Genomic DNA, 19,011 nt, shown 5'->3' with positions numbered 1-19,011 from the left:
TTGAAGGCGGACGCTGCACGGCTCCGTGAACTCTTCCGTGTGTCGCTCGGAGGTTTCATCTGTGATCCTCTCAGATGCCAACACTCCTGAAAGTCTGGAATAACTGTCTGGTAGGAATGAACACAGTCAGCAGCGGTAAACGTACATAAACCAGGTAAAAAGCATGGAGTGACGGTTCCGGTGTTTAGCGAGCTGCTCTGGAGGAAACAAACGTCGTGACTCGAAGTGAAAACGCTCTTCAGTGTTTACTGATACAGATATGGATGTTTGAGCTAACTGACCTCACCACCTGTTATCTAGAAGAAACGTTTAGAAATCTTCAGGGTTTTGACGGGCTGTCTTTTAAAGAAACTGCTCCTGAATAACCGTAGCACCTCAATGTGTCCTCGATACACTGTGCGTGTGCGCATGCATGTGAAGCTAACTGGCAATAAACCAGCAGAGCTTTGCTTCTCCATTTTCTTTTACTAACGACCCCATAGATGACAGAAGGTGTAACAGGCATCCCATCATGAACACTACCAGTCAAAGGTTTGGACACAGCTTCTCATTTCATGGTTTTTCTTTATTTTCATGACTATTTCCATTGTAGATTCTCACTGAAGGCAGTGAAATTATGAATGAACACCCATGGAATTATGTCCAAAAAAACTTGGAAAACAGGTTGAAATTAGTCCAAAATGAATGATTCAAATGATTCGAAGTCTGTTCAAAACTACTCAAAATTTCCCAAAACATGTTAAAAAAATGGTACAAAATGACTCAAAATATGTCCAAAATTTGTTAAATCTTGTCGTAAACGACCCAAAGGAAGTCCCAAAAAATCTCAGAATTTTTTCAAAATGATTGAATTTGTCCAAACGAATTAAAAAGTGCCAATAATGACTCAAAATCTGTCCGATATAACTTGTAAAACAAGTTGAAATTTGTCCAAAACTACTTTAATTGTAGTAAATGACTTGAAATTTTTCTATAATTAATTGAAAATTGTGTTGAGTGACTTGAAATGTGTCCTAAATTACTCAGAAATCATCTAACCTGACTCACATGTTATCCATTATGAATAAAGAGTTTTCCACAATGACTTGAAACTTGTTAAAAATGTCTCAAAACTTCCCACAACATGTTAAAAATGGTCCAAAAACATGCTCAATCTTGTCCCAAACGACTCGAAAGAAGTCCCAGATAGCCCTGAACAAGTCCCAAGAAAGTCAAAGTTTGTTCAAAATGATTCAGTTTGAATTAAAAATTGCCAATAATGACTCTAAATATGTCCAAAATAACCTGTAAAACAAGCTGGAATTAGTCCAAAATGACTTGAAATTTCCCAAAACATGTCAAAAATGGTGCAAAATGACTCAAAATCTGTCCAAAATGTGTTAAATCTTGTCGCAAATGGCCCAAAAGAAGTCCCAAATAACCCTGAACAGGTCCCAAAAAAAATCGAGATTTGTTCAAAATGATTGAATTTGTCCAAATTAATTAAAGTTTGCCAATAATGACTAAAAATCTGTGCAAAATAACTTGTACAACAAGTTAAAATTTGTCCAAAACTACTTTAATTGTCGTAAATGACTTGAAATGTTTCTGTAATGAATTGAAACTTGTGGTCAGTGACTGGAAATGTGTCCTAAATTACTCAAAAATCATTTAAACTGACTCAAACTTCATCCATTATGAGTAAATATTTGTCCACAATGACTGAAAACCTGTTCAAAACTACTCAGAACATCTCAAAACATGTTTAAAATGGTCCAAAATTAGTTTAATCTTGTCCCAAACGACTCAAAACAGTTGATGTAGAGATGTGTCTGCTGCTAGAACTCTGGGTGGCATTTATATGGGCTCTAACGGTGTTGGGCCACTATGTGCCATCAGATTGATTCTCCAAATCTTTGGAACTCTCAGTTGAGTTGAGATCTGATGACTGAAAGCTTTAACATTTGATTCACATCATTTTCATACCCATCACTAAAGACAATCTCTCATTCAGTGGGTAGGGTTATTGTAGTCCTCCCATCAGGACAGACACGTCTCCTCCAGGATAAAGCTGATCACTCAGATCAACTTTGTATTGATTTGCAGTGACTCTGTCCTCTATTGGGACAACGGAACCCAAACCATGTCAACAAATACCCCCAACAGCATTACAGAGCCACTGGATCCTCTTACTGGATCAGTGCTTCATATTTCTTCTTGTCACCATGTGACAGGAAACAGTGTTTGTTGCCTTTTAAATGCTCCCTCTGAAAAATAAAATACATTTTAAATCTAAATTGGGTTGAAGGAATTTAAACTCTAATTAAATTAGAAATGAGAAACAAATAGTCCAAAGTCTACTTTCTGAATAAGCTGCCAGTTATGTAGAAGAACCAGATCAACATCAGCACTTTGAGCAATCATGTCTTCCTCCTCAAGAAGGCTGCTTTCACTGAGTGATCAGTGGTTTAAATCCAGGAAGTAAAAGTGCTTCAAGGTTCATCTCATCGCTAGAAAGGCCTTCTAGGAAACAAAATAGTAATTTTTTCGCTGCAGCAGAAAGCTTTGAAAGTAACAACTGTTTGTCCTGAAATGACGCAGTTGAATGGATAAATTTGCTTTGGCCAGAGGGACAAGAAGAAGAACACATTCTCATTGTCCTTCTACTCTCCAGTGGACTGGAGCTGCTGTTGTGACACCCTGTAGCTGTAAATAGCTGGAGATCTACAATGCTATTATTAACTGACCTGACGTCACCAGCCCATTCTATAGAACAGTACTATCATTCTGATATAGATGGAAAAAGGCTCTGGATTGTTTGTATTCTTTGAACTTATTACTGTCGGACGCAGGGTTAAGCAAAGGTTTTGCCTCCCTGAAAACAGTGACAGATTGGAGGGTTTTGGTGGAACATTTGCATGCAGGAAGACAGCACTGTGATTAAAATGGATAGTTCACTGCAAAACACTGGCAGGGTTGCCTCACTGCATGATCTAAATCCTCAGCATTATTTGACGTTTACAGGGTTGGTTGCTGCATGAAGGTTGTTGTTTTCCAGTAGTGAAAAAAACTAACACACAGGTATGAAGGACCAAAGGAAGGACAAAAATGACTGAAATGAGAGAAATCTAACCTGTGTCCTACATCTGGGGAGTCAGAATAGTTGTCAGCAAAGTGCAGTTAGTGCAGCTGGTTGAGAGGTAGCAAAGAGGGGCACAACATACACAATTCCTCAGACATAGATTCACTGTAAGCCAAAATCTGATTTAAAGAAATGATTTTGAGAACAATATCTGTGTCTGCTGTTTAGGTGAAGCATGCTGTCTGCTGTGAGAGCCGCCAGACGGTCCCTCAGATACTTCAGATGCATCTCTAACTCTGCAATGGACAAAGGTGAGACACTAATATAGTACATTGTACAGTGCTGTAAAAAAATATTTGCCCCCCTTCTCTTTTTTACTTATTTGTCACGCATAAATGTTTCAGACCATTTTAATGTAAGACAAAGATAACCCAAAAAAACACAAAATGCAGTTTTTAGATGATGATTTTATTTATTGAAGGAAAAATGCCACCTTGCTCTATGTGAAAAAGTAATTCCCCCCTTAGCTACCAATCTACCAAATGACAAATTCATTTGGCAGTTGGGTTCAGTTTCACCATCCACACTCTCTAAACATCACTAAACAGAACCTGTCTTCATTGTAAAGAAGCCAAAGGGTCTCAAAAAGCAGCACATGATGCCACGTTCTAAAGAGTTTCAAGAACAGATGAGAAACAAAGCCACTGACATTCATCAGTCCGGAGGGTTACAAAGCAATTTCTAAGGCACTGGGACTCCAGAGAACCACACTGAGAGACATTATTCCCCAGTGGAGAAACATGGAACAGTGGTACTTTTCATGTTTAAGTTGGACAACCCTTTGGTCAAATGTCCTGATCAATAAAGTGAGTTAACCTGATTAAACTTGAGTTTTTAAAGCTAAAGTTGAGTGTAAAAAAAAAAGGAGTGATTATCAGCTTTCATTTAAAGGTTCCCACATCAACGTCATTTTATTTTTTTCAGAATTGGTTGTGTTGATTTTCTTGTCTTTCACCAAACAGAACTTCAATCAGTGACAGAAATTTCAAAGTCTCACCCCAACCAAGTCTGGAACCAGTTCAAATTTTTGGCCCTGTAACAGCCGTCAACTGCAGATCGCTGTTTTCCAGGTCAAGAAAAACTATTTTAAACATGATATTATATATTTAGTGATGGTAGTGGGTTGTGTTCTTTATGCAATCATTGATATTCATTTGTTAACCTACTTTTGCACATAGGGATAAAAAAGAATTAGTATTAAAAGTGCTCTTTGTAATAAATGGGAAGTAAACAATAAGAATTTAAAGCTTTTCTCCAAAACATCACATTTCCCTCCACTGTTTATTCTGTCCATGGATCAACTCATGTCTCTCTTTAACACTCTTTCAGCTCCACAGATATTCCTCTCTGTCAGGGGTTCTCCATTCTTTTCTCTTTTCTGTTCCAGCCTTTCAAAGATTAACCACATCTAACTCCTCTCCACCAAACATTAACTGTAATGAAAAAGATAAGAGAAGACTAGAATGTTTGATGAAGTTAAATCATCTCCTCCCTTTCCACTACAATCAACTGTTCCTGTAGCTGGACTGAAAACACACCTGGCTGTAAACTGCACTGACAGGACCTCCTCTGTATTTGGGGCTGCCTCAGGAATGAGTTAAAATCTGGAGATTAACCACAGAAACCACTTTGTCCACTGACAAGACGACAGTAATCCCAGTTAAAGTAGGAGTGTGTGTTCTGAGATGCAGCATTCAGGTAGTTTAGATTGTCTGAGTCCTGCTGAGTTGAGGCTGTTAATCAGGCAGAAGGACTCCAGGATAAGAACCACGACAGGATTAGCTGATGGTAAGAACCAGTTTATCACCTTCAGTGCTTTAGTGTGACACTGGAACTCCACACCTGCAATATGAGATCATTTAAAACCCTAAACTTCATGCTGAAAAGTTGATCAATTTCTATTCAAATTTGAATTATCTCTAAATGGCAGGTTTGCATCAGTCTAGAAGTTATGCATGCACCAAACATTTATCAGCTTGTGAAAGAAAAACTTCTTTTTAAAAATTGACCAGTTCAGCTGACATTTTTTAGGATACTACATTATTGGTTAAATTTGACGTGACTGAACAATGTTCTGATTTAATCACGGGATTTAAACACAATGTTATAAACACTGATAACTGGTATAATGTGAGAGTTGGAAAGACTGTGATGATAATTTAGCAGGGGTTATCCCAGAGACACCCACCCCAGTAATGGACTATATAAGATAAACTATTCATGAGTACATTTATAAAGTCTGTGTTATGTTTTTTTATATGCTTATTATTTATGGATTATTTCACAGTTTGATTTTCCACCCAGTTAGGTGAACACTACAGAAACTGCCTCCAAGCGCTCTGACATGAGTATGGAGGTTGAAAATTGCCAAATAATTAATAAATACTTACCTTATACTTTAAAAAATGTGGACAGTGTGGCCTTTAGAAACCCCTTCTGTACCCAACCAATCCCTGAGTAGACTGTAGCTGGCCAGATAGGAACTCATGCGGTGTGTTGTGGTTTCTGTAGTCTAGTGGTGGTAACGTTTGCTTCAAATGTGAAAAGTTCCCGATCTGAAACCATGCATAATTGTACATGTTTTCTCTGAACTGGTAAATCATATTCCAGTGAAGCAGTGAAGTAGACTGAAGCTGAACAAAAGCAGAAGGAGACCAGGAACATGACCAATATCTCTGTTTGTTTTAATCTGTCTTGGTGAATTGACAACTGACTTTGCAAAAGCCATGATATACTTCACTACATCCCTGCCACACGGAACTTCTCTGGTCTCCTTTCATTGTTTAATTTTGGATTGGATCTTTTTTTTTGCTCCATTATTGCTTAATAGAGATGGACCTCAAAGTTAGTTCAGTCAGAGTCCCAGCTGCTAATTTGTGCCTGAATCATTAATGATGTATTTTTCCACACACCCAAAACTCGTCCACTATTAATCAGGCTGTTAATTCGTGTGACCTGACCTGACTTGTTTGCTAATTAAGGCCAGTGTTGTGGGTCGCTTTTGTTATGTTTGCCCTAGTTAAACAAATCAAACTGCTCAGTCAAATAAATCAAACAAAGTAAACAGCATCACAAACTGTGTCTGACAAGAAACAAAGTTTAAAATATGTCTGGTGGTGATAATGACTGCTGGATGTCACACCAGATAGTTATCTAGTGCTGGATTAGCAATGTCTCATTTAGCCCCACTGACTGACAATTTGAGATGTTTCATGGAGACTAGTCATGTGATCGACTTAAAATTGTAATATAGAAGGTCCTCGGTTTACGACTGGTTACGTGGAACTAGCTGACGAGCAGAGTGGATGAATACATCGTCATGTGGCGCTATCAGACGGCTTTGTTTCCATTCTCCAGTTGTATGCCACCTTGGATTGTGCTACATTCACTAACTTTTTGCGCTTCATTATGGATCCCAAGCATAAGTCAGACTCCTCTGATGCTTGCAAGAAAAGGAAAGCCGTCTCCATGGAAGTGAAAGTAGATAACCTTTGCAACAGTGCAACATATTCAGATTTCTTCTTGTAAAATGATTCATACATGCATGAAAGTTGTTGGTATTCATGACTTTTATGAAGAACTGATCTTATCGTGATGCAGTGAATGACTTTGTTTACATTTTTGCGGGAGTTCCGACTTACGGCGAAAATTGACTTACGTCGATCTGTAGGAACGGAACTCTGATGTAAGTCGAGGACTTCCTATATATTGTACCTGAAAGTATAATGATTTCTGATGCTGTAGGCTACTTACATACAGCAGCTGCTAACTACCTTTCTGCAACTGATGTGGCAGTTCTCTAGATTATATATGTAAGAAAAGACAGACCTATCTGTTGGTCTTTTATGAACTACAAAAAGGCAACTCTCTCCTTATTTTGTCAGTCATCACACATGATGGAAAGTGATGTTTCTGTTTTGACAAGAAAATTTTTTGACCAAAAAGCACATCAGTCAGTCAACAACCCACATTTCAGTGTTTGTAGTGTGGCTCCGTCCATTTGGACTGATCCAGACACAGCAGTCTCTAAAGATGGCCTTTTTGCTCTACTGGAGGCTGTAAATCAATCAGTGTGTTGCAGTTTTTCAGCTGTCTTCAAACTGAGTAGCACCTGATACACCTGGAGAATCCCTTTTTATATTTTAAAATATTTCTTGTAAGAAGAAGAAAAGTCTGTTGTGTGTGTAGCTGAACTGGCTCCTCCATGCACTAATAGTAATAGATAATAATAGTAGAAAAAAAATGGGATATTAACTGTTGTGTTGAAACTTATGTTTTGTTTTGTTTCTTTTATTGTTAACATGATGTGTGTTTTTCAGGATACCAGCAGGCAAATGTGGTCGTCCTGCCCAATCATCTAGCAGATGACTTTGAAGCCTTCTGTCGCAGTAATCCCGCCCCCTTGCCGCTCCTTTATCGCAGCCAATCAGGAGAGACTTCCTGTCCACCTCTGGCTAAACATGCTGACATAAGGTAACACACACATTCAACACACACTCAGCTAGACATTTCAGGTCGCTGTTTTCTTTTTCCTTGTCTCAATATGACACAACAGAAATATAACTGACCACAATCCAGGATGTCTAAGCCTCTGTACAATTAATTATTTCTTGAAGCACAAAGGTAAATCTGCTTCTTGAAACTCCTCTAATGATTCGCAGCAACGGTTAGAATGATTCACCTCTGTCCAGACAAATGTCAGCAGGTTTCATATTAACTGAGCTGCAGTTTGCTTTTATGACTTCTCTCTCCGTCTTGGTGAAGCTGCTGTACTGATGAGCCACACTCTTCTCTCCAACAGCAGATCTGATCCTGTTTTAATCAATCAGTTGATCCACACAAGTCGAGTAATGACTGATGTTTTAATGTCGATACGCATGTAAATACAAGTTTTAAAATATTCCTCAACTTGAAGTTGATTTTCGAGAATTTTCTGTGAATAACTACACTAATTGTATGTTTGTCTGCAAGCACTTCAAAAAAGGAGAAAGGATCAAAACCAGAATTACGTGAATAAAATACTAGTCATGAAAAGAACTTCAATGAGAATGAAGAGGAGACAGAGTTACAGAGAATAAGGAATAAAAGACAGACCTGAGCTACATCAAGCTGTTCTGAGTGCAGCAGGTGTTATTGATTATGAATTATTTTAATTTCCTGTATAGGTCTGTAGATAAATCTGTGTTGTACTCACTTTATGTTGAAGTTATTGATATTCTTAGATATATTTATTTGTAGAATAAAAGTTTGTTCATGTTTCACTGCCCGTCCAAAAAAGAAATCACACACACTAGTATTTCATTGGAACACCTTTAGCTTTGAAAATGGCACACATTCACCATCGCATTGTTTCAGTAAGCTTCTGCAAATTTATTTCTGTCCAGAGAGGCATTCATTTTTCACCAAGATCTTGTATTGATGATGGGAGAGTCGGACGGCTGCATGAAATCTTCTCCAGAACATCACAAAGGTTCTCAGTGGGGCTGAGATCTGGACTCTGTGGAGGACAATCCATCTCCTGCTCCCTGATCCCCTCATTCTCAATGTGACCCCATGAATCCTGGCATCATCATCTTGGAACATGAAGAAAAGCTCCACTGATGGAAAGACCTGGTCCTTCAGTATCTTCAGGTAGTCAGCTAACCTCATTCTTTGGGAACATAACGTTGGTGAACCTGACCAACCCCAGATCATAACTCTAACCCCCACAGGCTGGTAGTTACTAGACATGATGAGGGCATCACTTCATCTGCCTCTCTTCTTACCCTGATGCCCCCATCACTCAGGAACAGGGTAAATCTGGAGTCATCAGACCACATTTGTTCTTGGAAGATGATGGTTCTCCACTATCCTTCAGGTTTTAATAAAGCGTTGGACGGTTCTTAACCTGATTTTAGTAGTTTCATCTCCTTAGTTGTTTTCTTTGCTTGATGCAGGCCAATAATTTGACCCTTCTGAGACAGATCAACATCCTTTCCATGACCACAGGATATGTCTTCCACCATGGTTGTATAAGGAATGAGAAGCTCCTCCCTGCATCAGTTAGGGTTAAAGAAGTTGTTTCATCACTGCAGTAATTATCCAGTGGAAGGATCTTACCTGTTTGCTGAGTTAAATCCAGGTGGAGACTTTTTTTGGACAGGCAGTGTATTTTCTCAACTATGAACTGCTTTGTAGATTCTGTATATTTATATATATTTATGCTATTTTTTACGTGCCCTTTCCTGTAAAATGTGAACCTGATAAACCACCACAGTGACTTGATAATTTTCGTGCAGTATTAGATATGGCCTGGCATCCATCCTGTGGTTTGTGTACCGTCACAACAGCATGTCAACAATCTGGGACAAAAAGTGTTTTCTGGTAGGAGCAGCTCAGCAGCTCAGAGACTTTCAGAGTCTTATAGTCTGACCTCGACCACAGATGATCGCTAAAGCAGCTTTTAAAATGCTTTTCAAACCTGTCATCTTATATATTCTCAAAATGTGATTTTAAAGTACAGAAAGCAGTGACAGACGTGATTGCTTTCAGAGTAAACGAGGAATTTGAAATTGAACCGCAGAAATGAGTTTATAAATTCAATCCTTAATATTTTGTAGTCAGTTGTTCATTGAAAATAAAACAATTTATTCAGAAGTTAACCTTTAACCGCACCACTACTTCCACAGAAGGTTCCATACCACTACCAATATTAATGTGTGTTTTAGTGACTTTGGGATCATATCTGAATAGAGAAATGTTGCTTCATTTTTAAGTACAGTCAGATTAAACCTCTGAATATGATGAGTGACTATATTTAGTAAAAATCATTCTGTATGTATGATATTAACTCTGGTAGTACAAAGTCACTGATATTTTCTTTGTACCTAACTCACCTGTGCCTCTATTGAACCTTAATTTCTCAACAAATCTCAGCAGAACTCAGTAATGTGATGAGTTTGTGTTTTCTGTGTCTGTAGGACGGATATCTCTCAGTATTGTGTGTATGAGGAGGGTTGCTTGGTGAAAACTGTGTCCAGTCTGCAGAATTACGGGAGACAACCAAGGTATTTAGACAGACAGACACACAGACAGACACACAGACAGGCAGAAACACAGACAGACACACAGACAGACACACAGACAGACAGACACAGACAGACAGACAGACAGACAGACAGACAGGCAGAAACACAGACAGACACACAGACAGGCAGAAACACAGACAGACAGACAGGCAGACAGACACACAGACAGACACACAGACAGACACACAGACAGGCAGAAACACAGACAGACACACAGACAGACACACAGACAGACAGACACACAGACACACAGACAGACACACAGACAGACAGAAGCAGCTTGATGCAGTTCTTACAGAGAAACTTCGTATGGAGATCAGTCACAACAACTCAATAGATATAGATGTATCTTCATAGCCTACAGTTATATTCTTTTCCTGGATTAACTCCAAACAGGTGATAAAATGCAGCAAACTCTACCAATAATTTAGAATGGATAAAGAGTCTGAATATTTTAGTGAAATAATGCATTTATTATTGAGTGAATTCTTAAAAGAACTACCAAAGACTGCAACAGAAGTTTCCAGTTATCTTGGAACATACAGTTTGGGCTGTATGGAAGCAGGTCTTGTAAAAATGTGTTCTGTAGCTCAGATGAAAATAGTCAAGTCCTGGAACTTGGCATTACATTTCTGATCATGTGATACTTTTGAGATCTTGGGCCCTTTATAACCAAATTTAACTGAACTTGAAGTGAGGTTTACAGTTTATTTGTTGGTTCTCCAGCTGAAAGTTTTGCCTCCAAATGATGAGTTGTTTTAATCAGATTTTCTTCGTGGCATGGCCCTCTACCTTCTCAGGAGCAACCAGGATTGACTACAGCTGCTGACTCCTTTCAGCCAAATTATATCAGGGCCCGTTTGATCCATTCGGTAGACTCGGTACAGGTCGGAAAAAAACAAATCATTGTCTTGAACAAGTCAGGAAAGTCACTTGAAGCCATTTCAAAGCAACTACGGATGCTGAAGTCAACTGTACAAAGAATTGCTGGTCAGTATTAAGTCCACCTGAGAGACAGTTGGTTATGATGGTTAAGAGTCAACCAATAATCTCCAAAAAGCAGGTCCACAGTCAGGTGTGTTTTCCTTCTCCATGGGCTGAGAGGTTTCTATGCAACAACAAAGTCTTTCCTCTAGAAGCAGCAGAAAGCTCAACTGAAGTTTGCAATTAAACACATGAAACAAATCCTGAACAATTTGACCCCAATGAACAGAAACATGTTAGGAGAAAAGAAGGTGAGGCCTTTAACCCCAAGGATACCAAAAATACTGTCAGGCATGGTGGTGGCGGTATCATGCTCTGAGACTTTGTTGCCAGTGGAACTGATGCTTCACACAAAGTGAATGGAAGAATGAAGATGAAACTGCAGGTTCTGCTTTAGTGCTGAACTTAGTTTCTTAATAGTATTTATTTTCATTCTACTACTTTATTTTTTCACCTACTGATTGTTTATGATTATTTTTATACTTTACTAATTATATTTTTTTAAATCACTGTTTTGCTTTTATTACTATTTTTAATGCTGTTTGATGTCAAATACTGAATCATTCATGATTAATGCATCACACAGTTCCAACAGCAGCTTCTTTTATTAATCATGCAGCATTAATTACTGGGGACTTGACTCTGTGATTCTACCAGTCTGACTTTAACTTGTTCTTCTGCTTCCAGTGCTGCATCAGGTCCGTGGTCAGACATGGTGTGTTTCTATCTGGGCTGCAGTTTTGGCTTCGAAGGCAAACTGAAGAAAGCTGGAGTCCCTGTCAGGAATGTGGAACAAGGCAGAAACATCAGCATGTACAGGGTGCATATAGTTCAGAGGTCTAAAGGTCCTGAAGGTTCAGCAGTTTGAAACACAATTCCAAAACTTACATCCTTATATGATCATCAGAACTCTGCTGTTTTTGTTATGATCAGCTAACTGATGGATTATTTTAGCTTTAGTTCACACGACAGCAGTGAGTGTGAACACAACCGTGAAAGTGAGTTCATGCAACAAGACTTTGTCTGAAGAAGGAATCTAAAGATGTATGTTTCCAGTTCTTTTACCATTGATTGTACAGTGGTTGGTTTTCAGAGGTTAGATTAGTTGTGAATCAGAGTGGACTGCTCCACAGAAACACCTCTCATCTGAAGGAAAGTGCTCCCTCATGGAGACCTTAGAAGTCATCCTTTGAGCTGACTAGACAGACATGGCAGGAATAAAAATGTTAGAACTTGTAGTTTTACCAGTTGGCAGTAGGAATGTCTGTTTGATGGATCAGTAGTTTGAGGTGAACCGTCTATATTTACAGTCCACACAGTGAAGTCTGGGTCTGCAGAACCTGGTTTATGTCTTTGGTTTTATGGTCTTTTATGGACTAATGTTTGTCTGTGTGTGTCGTCTAGACTGCAGTCGGCTGTTTTCCTGCAGGAAAGTTCAGCTGCCCTCTAGTGGTCACAATGCGTCCTATTCCAGCTGCTCTGCTGGATGCAGCAGTGGAGGTCACTCATCTCAACCCACTTGCACATGGAGCTCCTGTCCACATAGGAGACCCAGGTACACACACACACACACACACACACACACACACACACACACACACACACACTATGTACAGGATAATAAGCTGAACTGTGTAGAAATCTTGGCATACACTTGATGAATGTGTGTTTGTTGTTGGTTGTGCAGCTTTTCTGGGCATACAGGACCTGTCCAGACCAGACTATGGAGAGCAGGTAGAGCTGCAGCCTGGTGATGTCCCAGTGTTCTGGGCCTGTGGAGTGACTGCTATAGAGGCAATACTCAGCAGCAGTGAGTGGATATGATTGGCTACAGCTTTATTTACTTCATAACCATCATTACAACTACATAGTTATCAGAAGTGATCTTTATGTCGGGGCTGTTTTTAACTGTTGAGACGTCAAGACTCAAGTCGAACCCTTTCTGCAGTTTTTAACATGTTCATAAGAATGAAAAAGAATCAAAATGTGTGAACAAACATCATGTTGTGTGTTTTCAGAGCCTCGTTTGGCATTCAGTCACTCACCAGGCTGCATGTTCCTGACTGACATCCCAGACACTCCTTCCTCTCCCCTAACTCCCCCTTCTGACAGTCTGGAGCCTCAACACACCAAAGCTCATCCTGAGCAGACCCCGCTCTGCTTCCAGGTATCCCACAATCCCTTGCTGTACAGCCTGGCATCTCAGGCAGCAGTGGCAAAGATCAGACAGTTGGAGACGGTTATTGGAGAGGACCCAGGTAAACATACGCACAAAGAGATTTCATCTATTGGAGGCCAGAGTTGAGACAACTGAAGCCAAACAGTGAAGATTCTGACAGTTAAAGCAGAAAAAATAGCCAAAGTATTTAGACATGGTATGTGTGGTCAGACCAGAGGTGTCAAACATGTGGCCCGCGGGCCAAAAGCGGCCCTCCAGAGGGTCCAATCCGGCCCCAAAATGTTAAAATTCCAGAGAAGACATTAACTGCAGATTGTAAATTAGTTTAAAATAATTTCTAGACCATGACAAGTTGTTTTGATCATGAAGTAAAATACTAGATTGTTCATTGTTCTTTTGTCGTTTTGTGTCTCATTGTCATATTTTGTCTTGTTTTTGTTGTTTTTTGCCTTTTTTGTCTGACTTTTAGCGCTTGTCTCTCATTTTTGTCATTTTTTGTCCCTTTTTGTCTCGCTTGTGTTTCTTGTCTCATGTTTGTCATTTTGTGTTTTGCCTTATTCATTATTTTGTGTATCATTTTTGTCGTTTTGTTCCATGCTTTTGTAATTTTTTTGTCTCATTTGTTGATTTTTTTGTCGCTTTGTAACTTTTTGGTCTAATTTCTGGAGGTAGATGTGAGTTTGTTGCTTTCTGTCACCAGGTGAACGAGGGATCAGAGCTTTATTTGTTCAGGATGAACTTCTGCGCTCCTGTCTGGCTCTCTCACACTCCTCCTCTGTTGCCATAACAACCGGTTTCCCTACACACTACATGCACAGGTACCTGTACACGCTACTGTCACCTGACACACAGGTGGACTTCCACTGTCTGTGGGTCTCACTGTTGTCTTGGAGTTCTTCTAGCAGCACATTATTCCAACCTCCATCTATTCTAGCGGTCTGCAGCTCAGCTCACAGCACTGGAACTCAGAGTGACCACGTCAGTTATTCACTGATCTGCTGGTTCTCCACTTCTGTAGCGTGTTCCTCCCATACAGCACACACTTTATTAACTACAACTAGAGGCCTTAGCTGGAAGCTGTTGATGAGTGTAAGATCTGTGATGAGCAGAAGCAGAGAATAAACGATGGCTGACATGGATTGATGGTGTAACCAGCCCTGTACAAAGAGGAAACAGACTCTGAAGCTCAGCTCAGACAGGAAGCAATGCCGTGGTTTTAGATTCAGATCATTCCACTCAAGATGTTGCTCCAGATTACTGTTAGGTTTTGTGTTTGCCCTTCAGCCCTCCGGATGAGACGGATGGACCGCCTGGAGCCATCGCCATGGCGACCATGCTGCTGTCTCTGGGTAAAAAGGTGACGATGCTGACGGACAGGAGAGCCGTGGAGATGAACCAGGCCATCATCGATGAAGCAGTGAGGAACGGTAGGACAGAGTTTTAATCCTGTCAACCTTAAAGTGAAGCTTCCTCCACAATCTGTCCACACAAAACTCCACCTGCCCTTCATTAGTTCACTGAGAAGAAGTGAGTCTTTAGCTTTTGAAGAGGAGACCACTAACAATGAAACTTACTCCATGATGTCACCCTCAGGAGTGCTGAAAGCTGCAATCCCATTGGTCACTTTTGAGGATAGCGGTCCAGACGCTGCGCTGCACTTCTTGTGTCACCATGGAGACGCTAGCAAGCCCAGGTTATCTGTTTTGTAATAAACGTGATCATTAGGGTTGAATGTATTGATCCTGCTGCTGATATTTAATCACCTCAGAGGAAAGAATCTCAGACAATGAACAGAACATCATTTCTCACATGTCTGAAATACTGCTACAGAATGCTGTGATTGTATAAAAAACCTGATTTTAGCCTCGTGCTGTATTTCCCAGCTTCAGCAGTGCAAATGGACTGTAGTTTTGATGCTGTTTACCAGGTACGACCACCTGGTGGCGATAGAGCGCAGTGGACGGGCTTCAGATGGAAATTACTACAACATGAGAGGAATAAACATCAAACATCTGGTGGATCCCATTGATAACCTGTTTATTGCTGCCAAGGACATCCCAGGAATTACTACCACAGGTAGACAGCACTCGCACTGAGTTTTTATTCTGCTTATTGGGATCCAGTTCAGGGTTACAACTGGGAGCATTAACAGACCGTTATTATAAACCGACCAGACCTTTTTCCGAGTCAGAAAACTTTATTTGCATCCTTCAGACATTTTGTAGTTTGATGCAAAACAGAAATAACCGTCAGTATGAAATTATTCACCAGTCTACTGCTGTCACAGAATAATATTTGAATTAATGACACATCTCTTAAATTATTGCTCTGTATGTTCTGTTCAACGGATAAATCAACATAATGATCAAACAAAAATACCAAACATGTAGTAATAAGACAAAAAATCAATCAGGGCTCCAGAGGAACTTTTCACGTTGGCTGCACTGCTGGTAATTTAGATGGATCCCACATTTTTCTTTAGAAATAATATATTTAAAGCATTACCTTGTTTTGTTAGATGCAGTACACATTGGTAATAATTAACACACTGAATGATTTAAGCGTAATCTGGAATAAAGGAGCAGATAAATGTTTTGTCCACGTAACCTGCTGATTTTCATCAGGATTATCTGAGATTTAGAGTTCACAGAATCCATCTTTTTTGGCTATTTTATATATAGTGCTACATTTTATTCTCATTTCTGACTCTTTCCTGCTTTGGTTTGTTGCTGTCTGGCACCAAAATGCTGCTTTTCTGGCTGCACACCTGTCAGGACACAGGACATGTTATTTTTTGGAGACATTCTGCCTTTTAACTTGCAGCTTAGAAAGTGTAACCCACGGTTCTTTTATTGTGAAAGTTTTCCACTGCATCTGGACATGAACTTTATTTTGCCTCAGTAATGTGCTCCTGCTACATCCTACATGGAATAAGTTCAGACTTCTTTAAAATGTGTTTTAAGCTGAATGACAGGAGAAATAGCTGCACCTTTTTACCAGCTTTCATATGTTCTCCCTCCACATGTTAAAGCTGCTACTGTCTCAGTGGGTTCTTCTTGTTGGGATGAGAACATGCCTGGTGTTCACCGTACTGTTGCTTTATGGAAGCTGCTCTTCTCTCCGTTACTGCAGGAATCGGTGATGGTGGTAATGAGCTGGGGATGGGTAAAGTGAAGGACAAGGTGATAAACCTGATGCCCAAAGGGAGTCTGATAGCCTGTGATGTTCCGGCTGACTTTGCCATTACTGCTGGTATGGATCTCCACTCCCCCATTCATTCAGCTGTACAGAGTAAACACACATGTTCTAGTGCTGCTGCAGTCATGGCTTCACACGCACAACAGAAATGACACCAATGATGTCTCCTGCAGGTAGAGATACATGACCTACATACACAGATCAACACACAATCATACACAGAATGTCAACAAATACACAAACACATCCAGGAGAGAAATGAAAGTGTCATGCCTGACCTCTCTGTACATCCTCTATGTGTCCTGAGTCATTCTGTTCATATGAGCCTTTAGACATATTAGTGGAAATGGAGACTTCAAAAGAGGAAATCCTCAGGAATTACCACACACAGCTTTCTGTGTCAGTCCTCATTCCTAGATAAGAAGTCCACAGTCATGAGCCAAACTCTGGCAGTGTCTCTGTTTCTAAAATCCTTCTGACCGTATTTCAGTTCTCTTGATTAAATCTTGATTCTAGAAGGAACTCAGGAATGTTTTGGTCCCGTGTTGCTGCAGGGGTGTCTAACTGGGGAGGTTATGCTGTGGCCTGTGGACTCTACCTGCTCCACACCTGCCCTTCACACCAGCGCTACCTGAAGAAAGGACTGGGACTGGAACCAGTGACCCCCCAAGACCAGCTGCAGGACTGGACTGCTAACCTGCCGTCAGTGGACAAGGTACCGGATAAACGCTTCTCCACTCTCTCTTCTCAGGATGCTGTCTCTCTGAACCCTCTTAGTAAATGATCCATGATGGGGTGAGCCAGTAGTTCAGACATCAGGGTGCTCACCATGTGGGTGCACATCCTGTCAACAATGATTCTGGTTCAGTTCCCAGCAGCCAGACACCTGCTGTCATTCACAAAAAACGCCTTAAAAATCATTTTAACCCTCCTGTTGTCTTCATTTACAGGCACCAAAAAATATTGTTTCCTTGTCTGAAAAAGATCAAAAATTCACCAAAACAATCCCCTGAATTTGGAAAGAAAATTCTTGTAAATATTTTCAAATAATGAGTAAAAATCTTCCCAAAAAAAAGTATTTAAAGTGATTACATATATATCAGTAAAGCTTGTAATATTTTCTTTAAGAACATTCACATAAAAATCGACCAGAATCCGGCTGATTTTTTTTGTGAATGTTTTTAAGAAACATTTTTAACATTCCTTTTTTTTCCATCAAAAAATGTTTAGAAATTTCCCAAAAATGTTGAAAATGTGGATGTCAGAAGTTTCACTGTGAAAATATATATTTTTTTCCCACTTTTTCAAACTTTAAACTGGGTCAGTTTGACCAGCAGGACGACACGAGGGTTAAATGAAGAAAATAAAAACCAAAATTCAAGCAGGAACAGGATGCATGAAGACGGAGAGACTTCCATATGTTCTCTGTCTGTTCACAGTTTGAGACCAGGATTCTACAGACCAGTGAACACTAGTGTGTCTGCTCCACAGGACAAACAGAAAGTAAAAAGGAAAACAGTTCCATGCAAACGATATCAGCGTCTGAGCAGAATTCAGACGCATCAAATTGATTTTACCCACAAAAACAGACTAAATAAATGATTCATCCGACTGCCTTTTCCAAGCAAAACCGAGGAACTTAAAACAGCTGAACAATATTTGTGGATCACATGGTTGTGTTTTAGTGTGGAAAGTGTTGCCTTGAGTGACCCCACACAAAGCTGTCATGTGACCCTGCATTTATCCTCAGCCCTGCACTGGTTCAGCCTCGTTCAGCTCAATGTTTCAGCTTTCCAGAGCCAAGCAACCTGTTTTCCATCAGCAGGCAGAGTTTCTACAGTAATGCTCTGATAAACTCCCTGTAGGGATGACTTACGGCTCAGCAGGTGAACAAAGTGGAGGATTTAACAGCTAAAACTGAGCTAAAAGGACAGTAACAATAGTCCAATTATCAGGTCGCCACAGAAACACAATGAATCCTAATTTAGATGCATCACACATCTCTTCAGTCTCTGTGTTCTTTTGTCCACCAGGAGGAGTCTTTCCTTTCTACTCTGGTCAAGTTTGGAATCCGGAGTGGGAAAACTGCTCACCTGGCCATGGAGGTGGACGGCTTGACGTTTCACCCCACACACTCTGACATCATCAGCAGACTGCTGGAAGTAACACAACGCTCCACCACGCTTTGATCAGCTCCTCCTGAACATCAGTGTTTTAGAGAGTGATGTGTGATGGGAGTGGGTCGTGTACTTTATGCCATTATTGAAAATCAACTGTTAACTTGCTTTTTCACATCTGAATGAAACAGAATTAACATTACAAGTGCTGTTTGTATCAACTGGCAGAATGTTTGTGTGTACTGTACACAGTAAATAGTTTGAAATTAAAGCTACATTTAAATAATAGCCTGTATTTAGTCTCATCAACATGTGTTCATTTCTCCAAAACATCACATTTCCCTC

The 19,011-nt window shown here is 40.0% G+C and overlaps 1 protein-coding gene across 5 annotated transcripts; it reads left to right on the top strand.

Moving 5' to 3' along the window:
• Positions 1-18,961, top strand: dglucy (D-glutamate cyclase). 5 transcript variants are annotated; one of them, XM_023282045.3, is made up of 15 exons: positions 1-154; positions 3,290-3,372; positions 7,441-7,594; positions 10,081-10,167; positions 11,860-11,992; positions 12,577-12,727; positions 12,860-12,982; positions 13,191-13,430; positions 14,052-14,169; positions 14,636-14,778; positions 14,945-15,044; positions 15,279-15,427; positions 16,484-16,603; positions 17,104-17,264; positions 18,583-18,961. In XM_023282045.3, exons 2-15 carry the CDS (start codon positions 3,297-3,299, stop codon positions 18,736-18,738), a joined length of 1,911 nt encoding a protein of 636 aa, XP_023137813.2. In that variant the 5' UTR covers positions 1-154; positions 3,290-3,296; the 3' UTR covers positions 18,739-18,961. The 5 variants fall into 5 exon arrangements, with proteins under 5 accessions (XP_023137813.2, XP_023137814.2, XP_035809535.2 ...); XM_023282046.3 differs by having other exon boundaries at positions 44-110; XM_023282043.3 differs by lacking the exons at positions 1-154; positions 3,290-3,372 and adding an exon at positions 4,698-4,909.
• Positions 18,962-19,011: the final 50 nt, after the last annotated feature.

The sequence above is a fragment of the Amphiprion ocellaris genome, chromosome 20, assembly GCF_022539595.1.
Source record: "Amphiprion ocellaris isolate individual 3 ecotype Okinawa chromosome 20, ASM2253959v1, whole genome shotgun sequence".
NCBI lineage: Eukaryota > Metazoa > Chordata > Actinopteri > Pomacentridae > Amphiprion > Amphiprion ocellaris.
Note: the sequence above shows the minus strand (reverse complement) of the source record. Positions and strands in the feature narration are given on the sequence as shown.

What these genes read in the sequence shown, in the direction of transcription:
- dglucy (XM_023282043.3), top strand. Translation starts at nt 4,807, where the DNA reads ATGCAGCATTCAGGTAGTTTAGATTGTCTGAGTCCTGCTGAGTTGAGG. An exon ending in GCTAAACATGCTGACATAAG is followed by an intron (nt 7,595 to 10,080) that starts GTAACACACACA and finishes CTGTGTCTGTAG; the next exon opens with GACGGATATCTCTCAGTATT. An exon ending in TGTCCACATAGGAGACCCAG is followed by an intron (nt 12,728 to 12,859) that starts GTACACACACAC and finishes TTGGTTGTGCAG; the next exon opens with CTTTTCTGGGCATACAGGAC.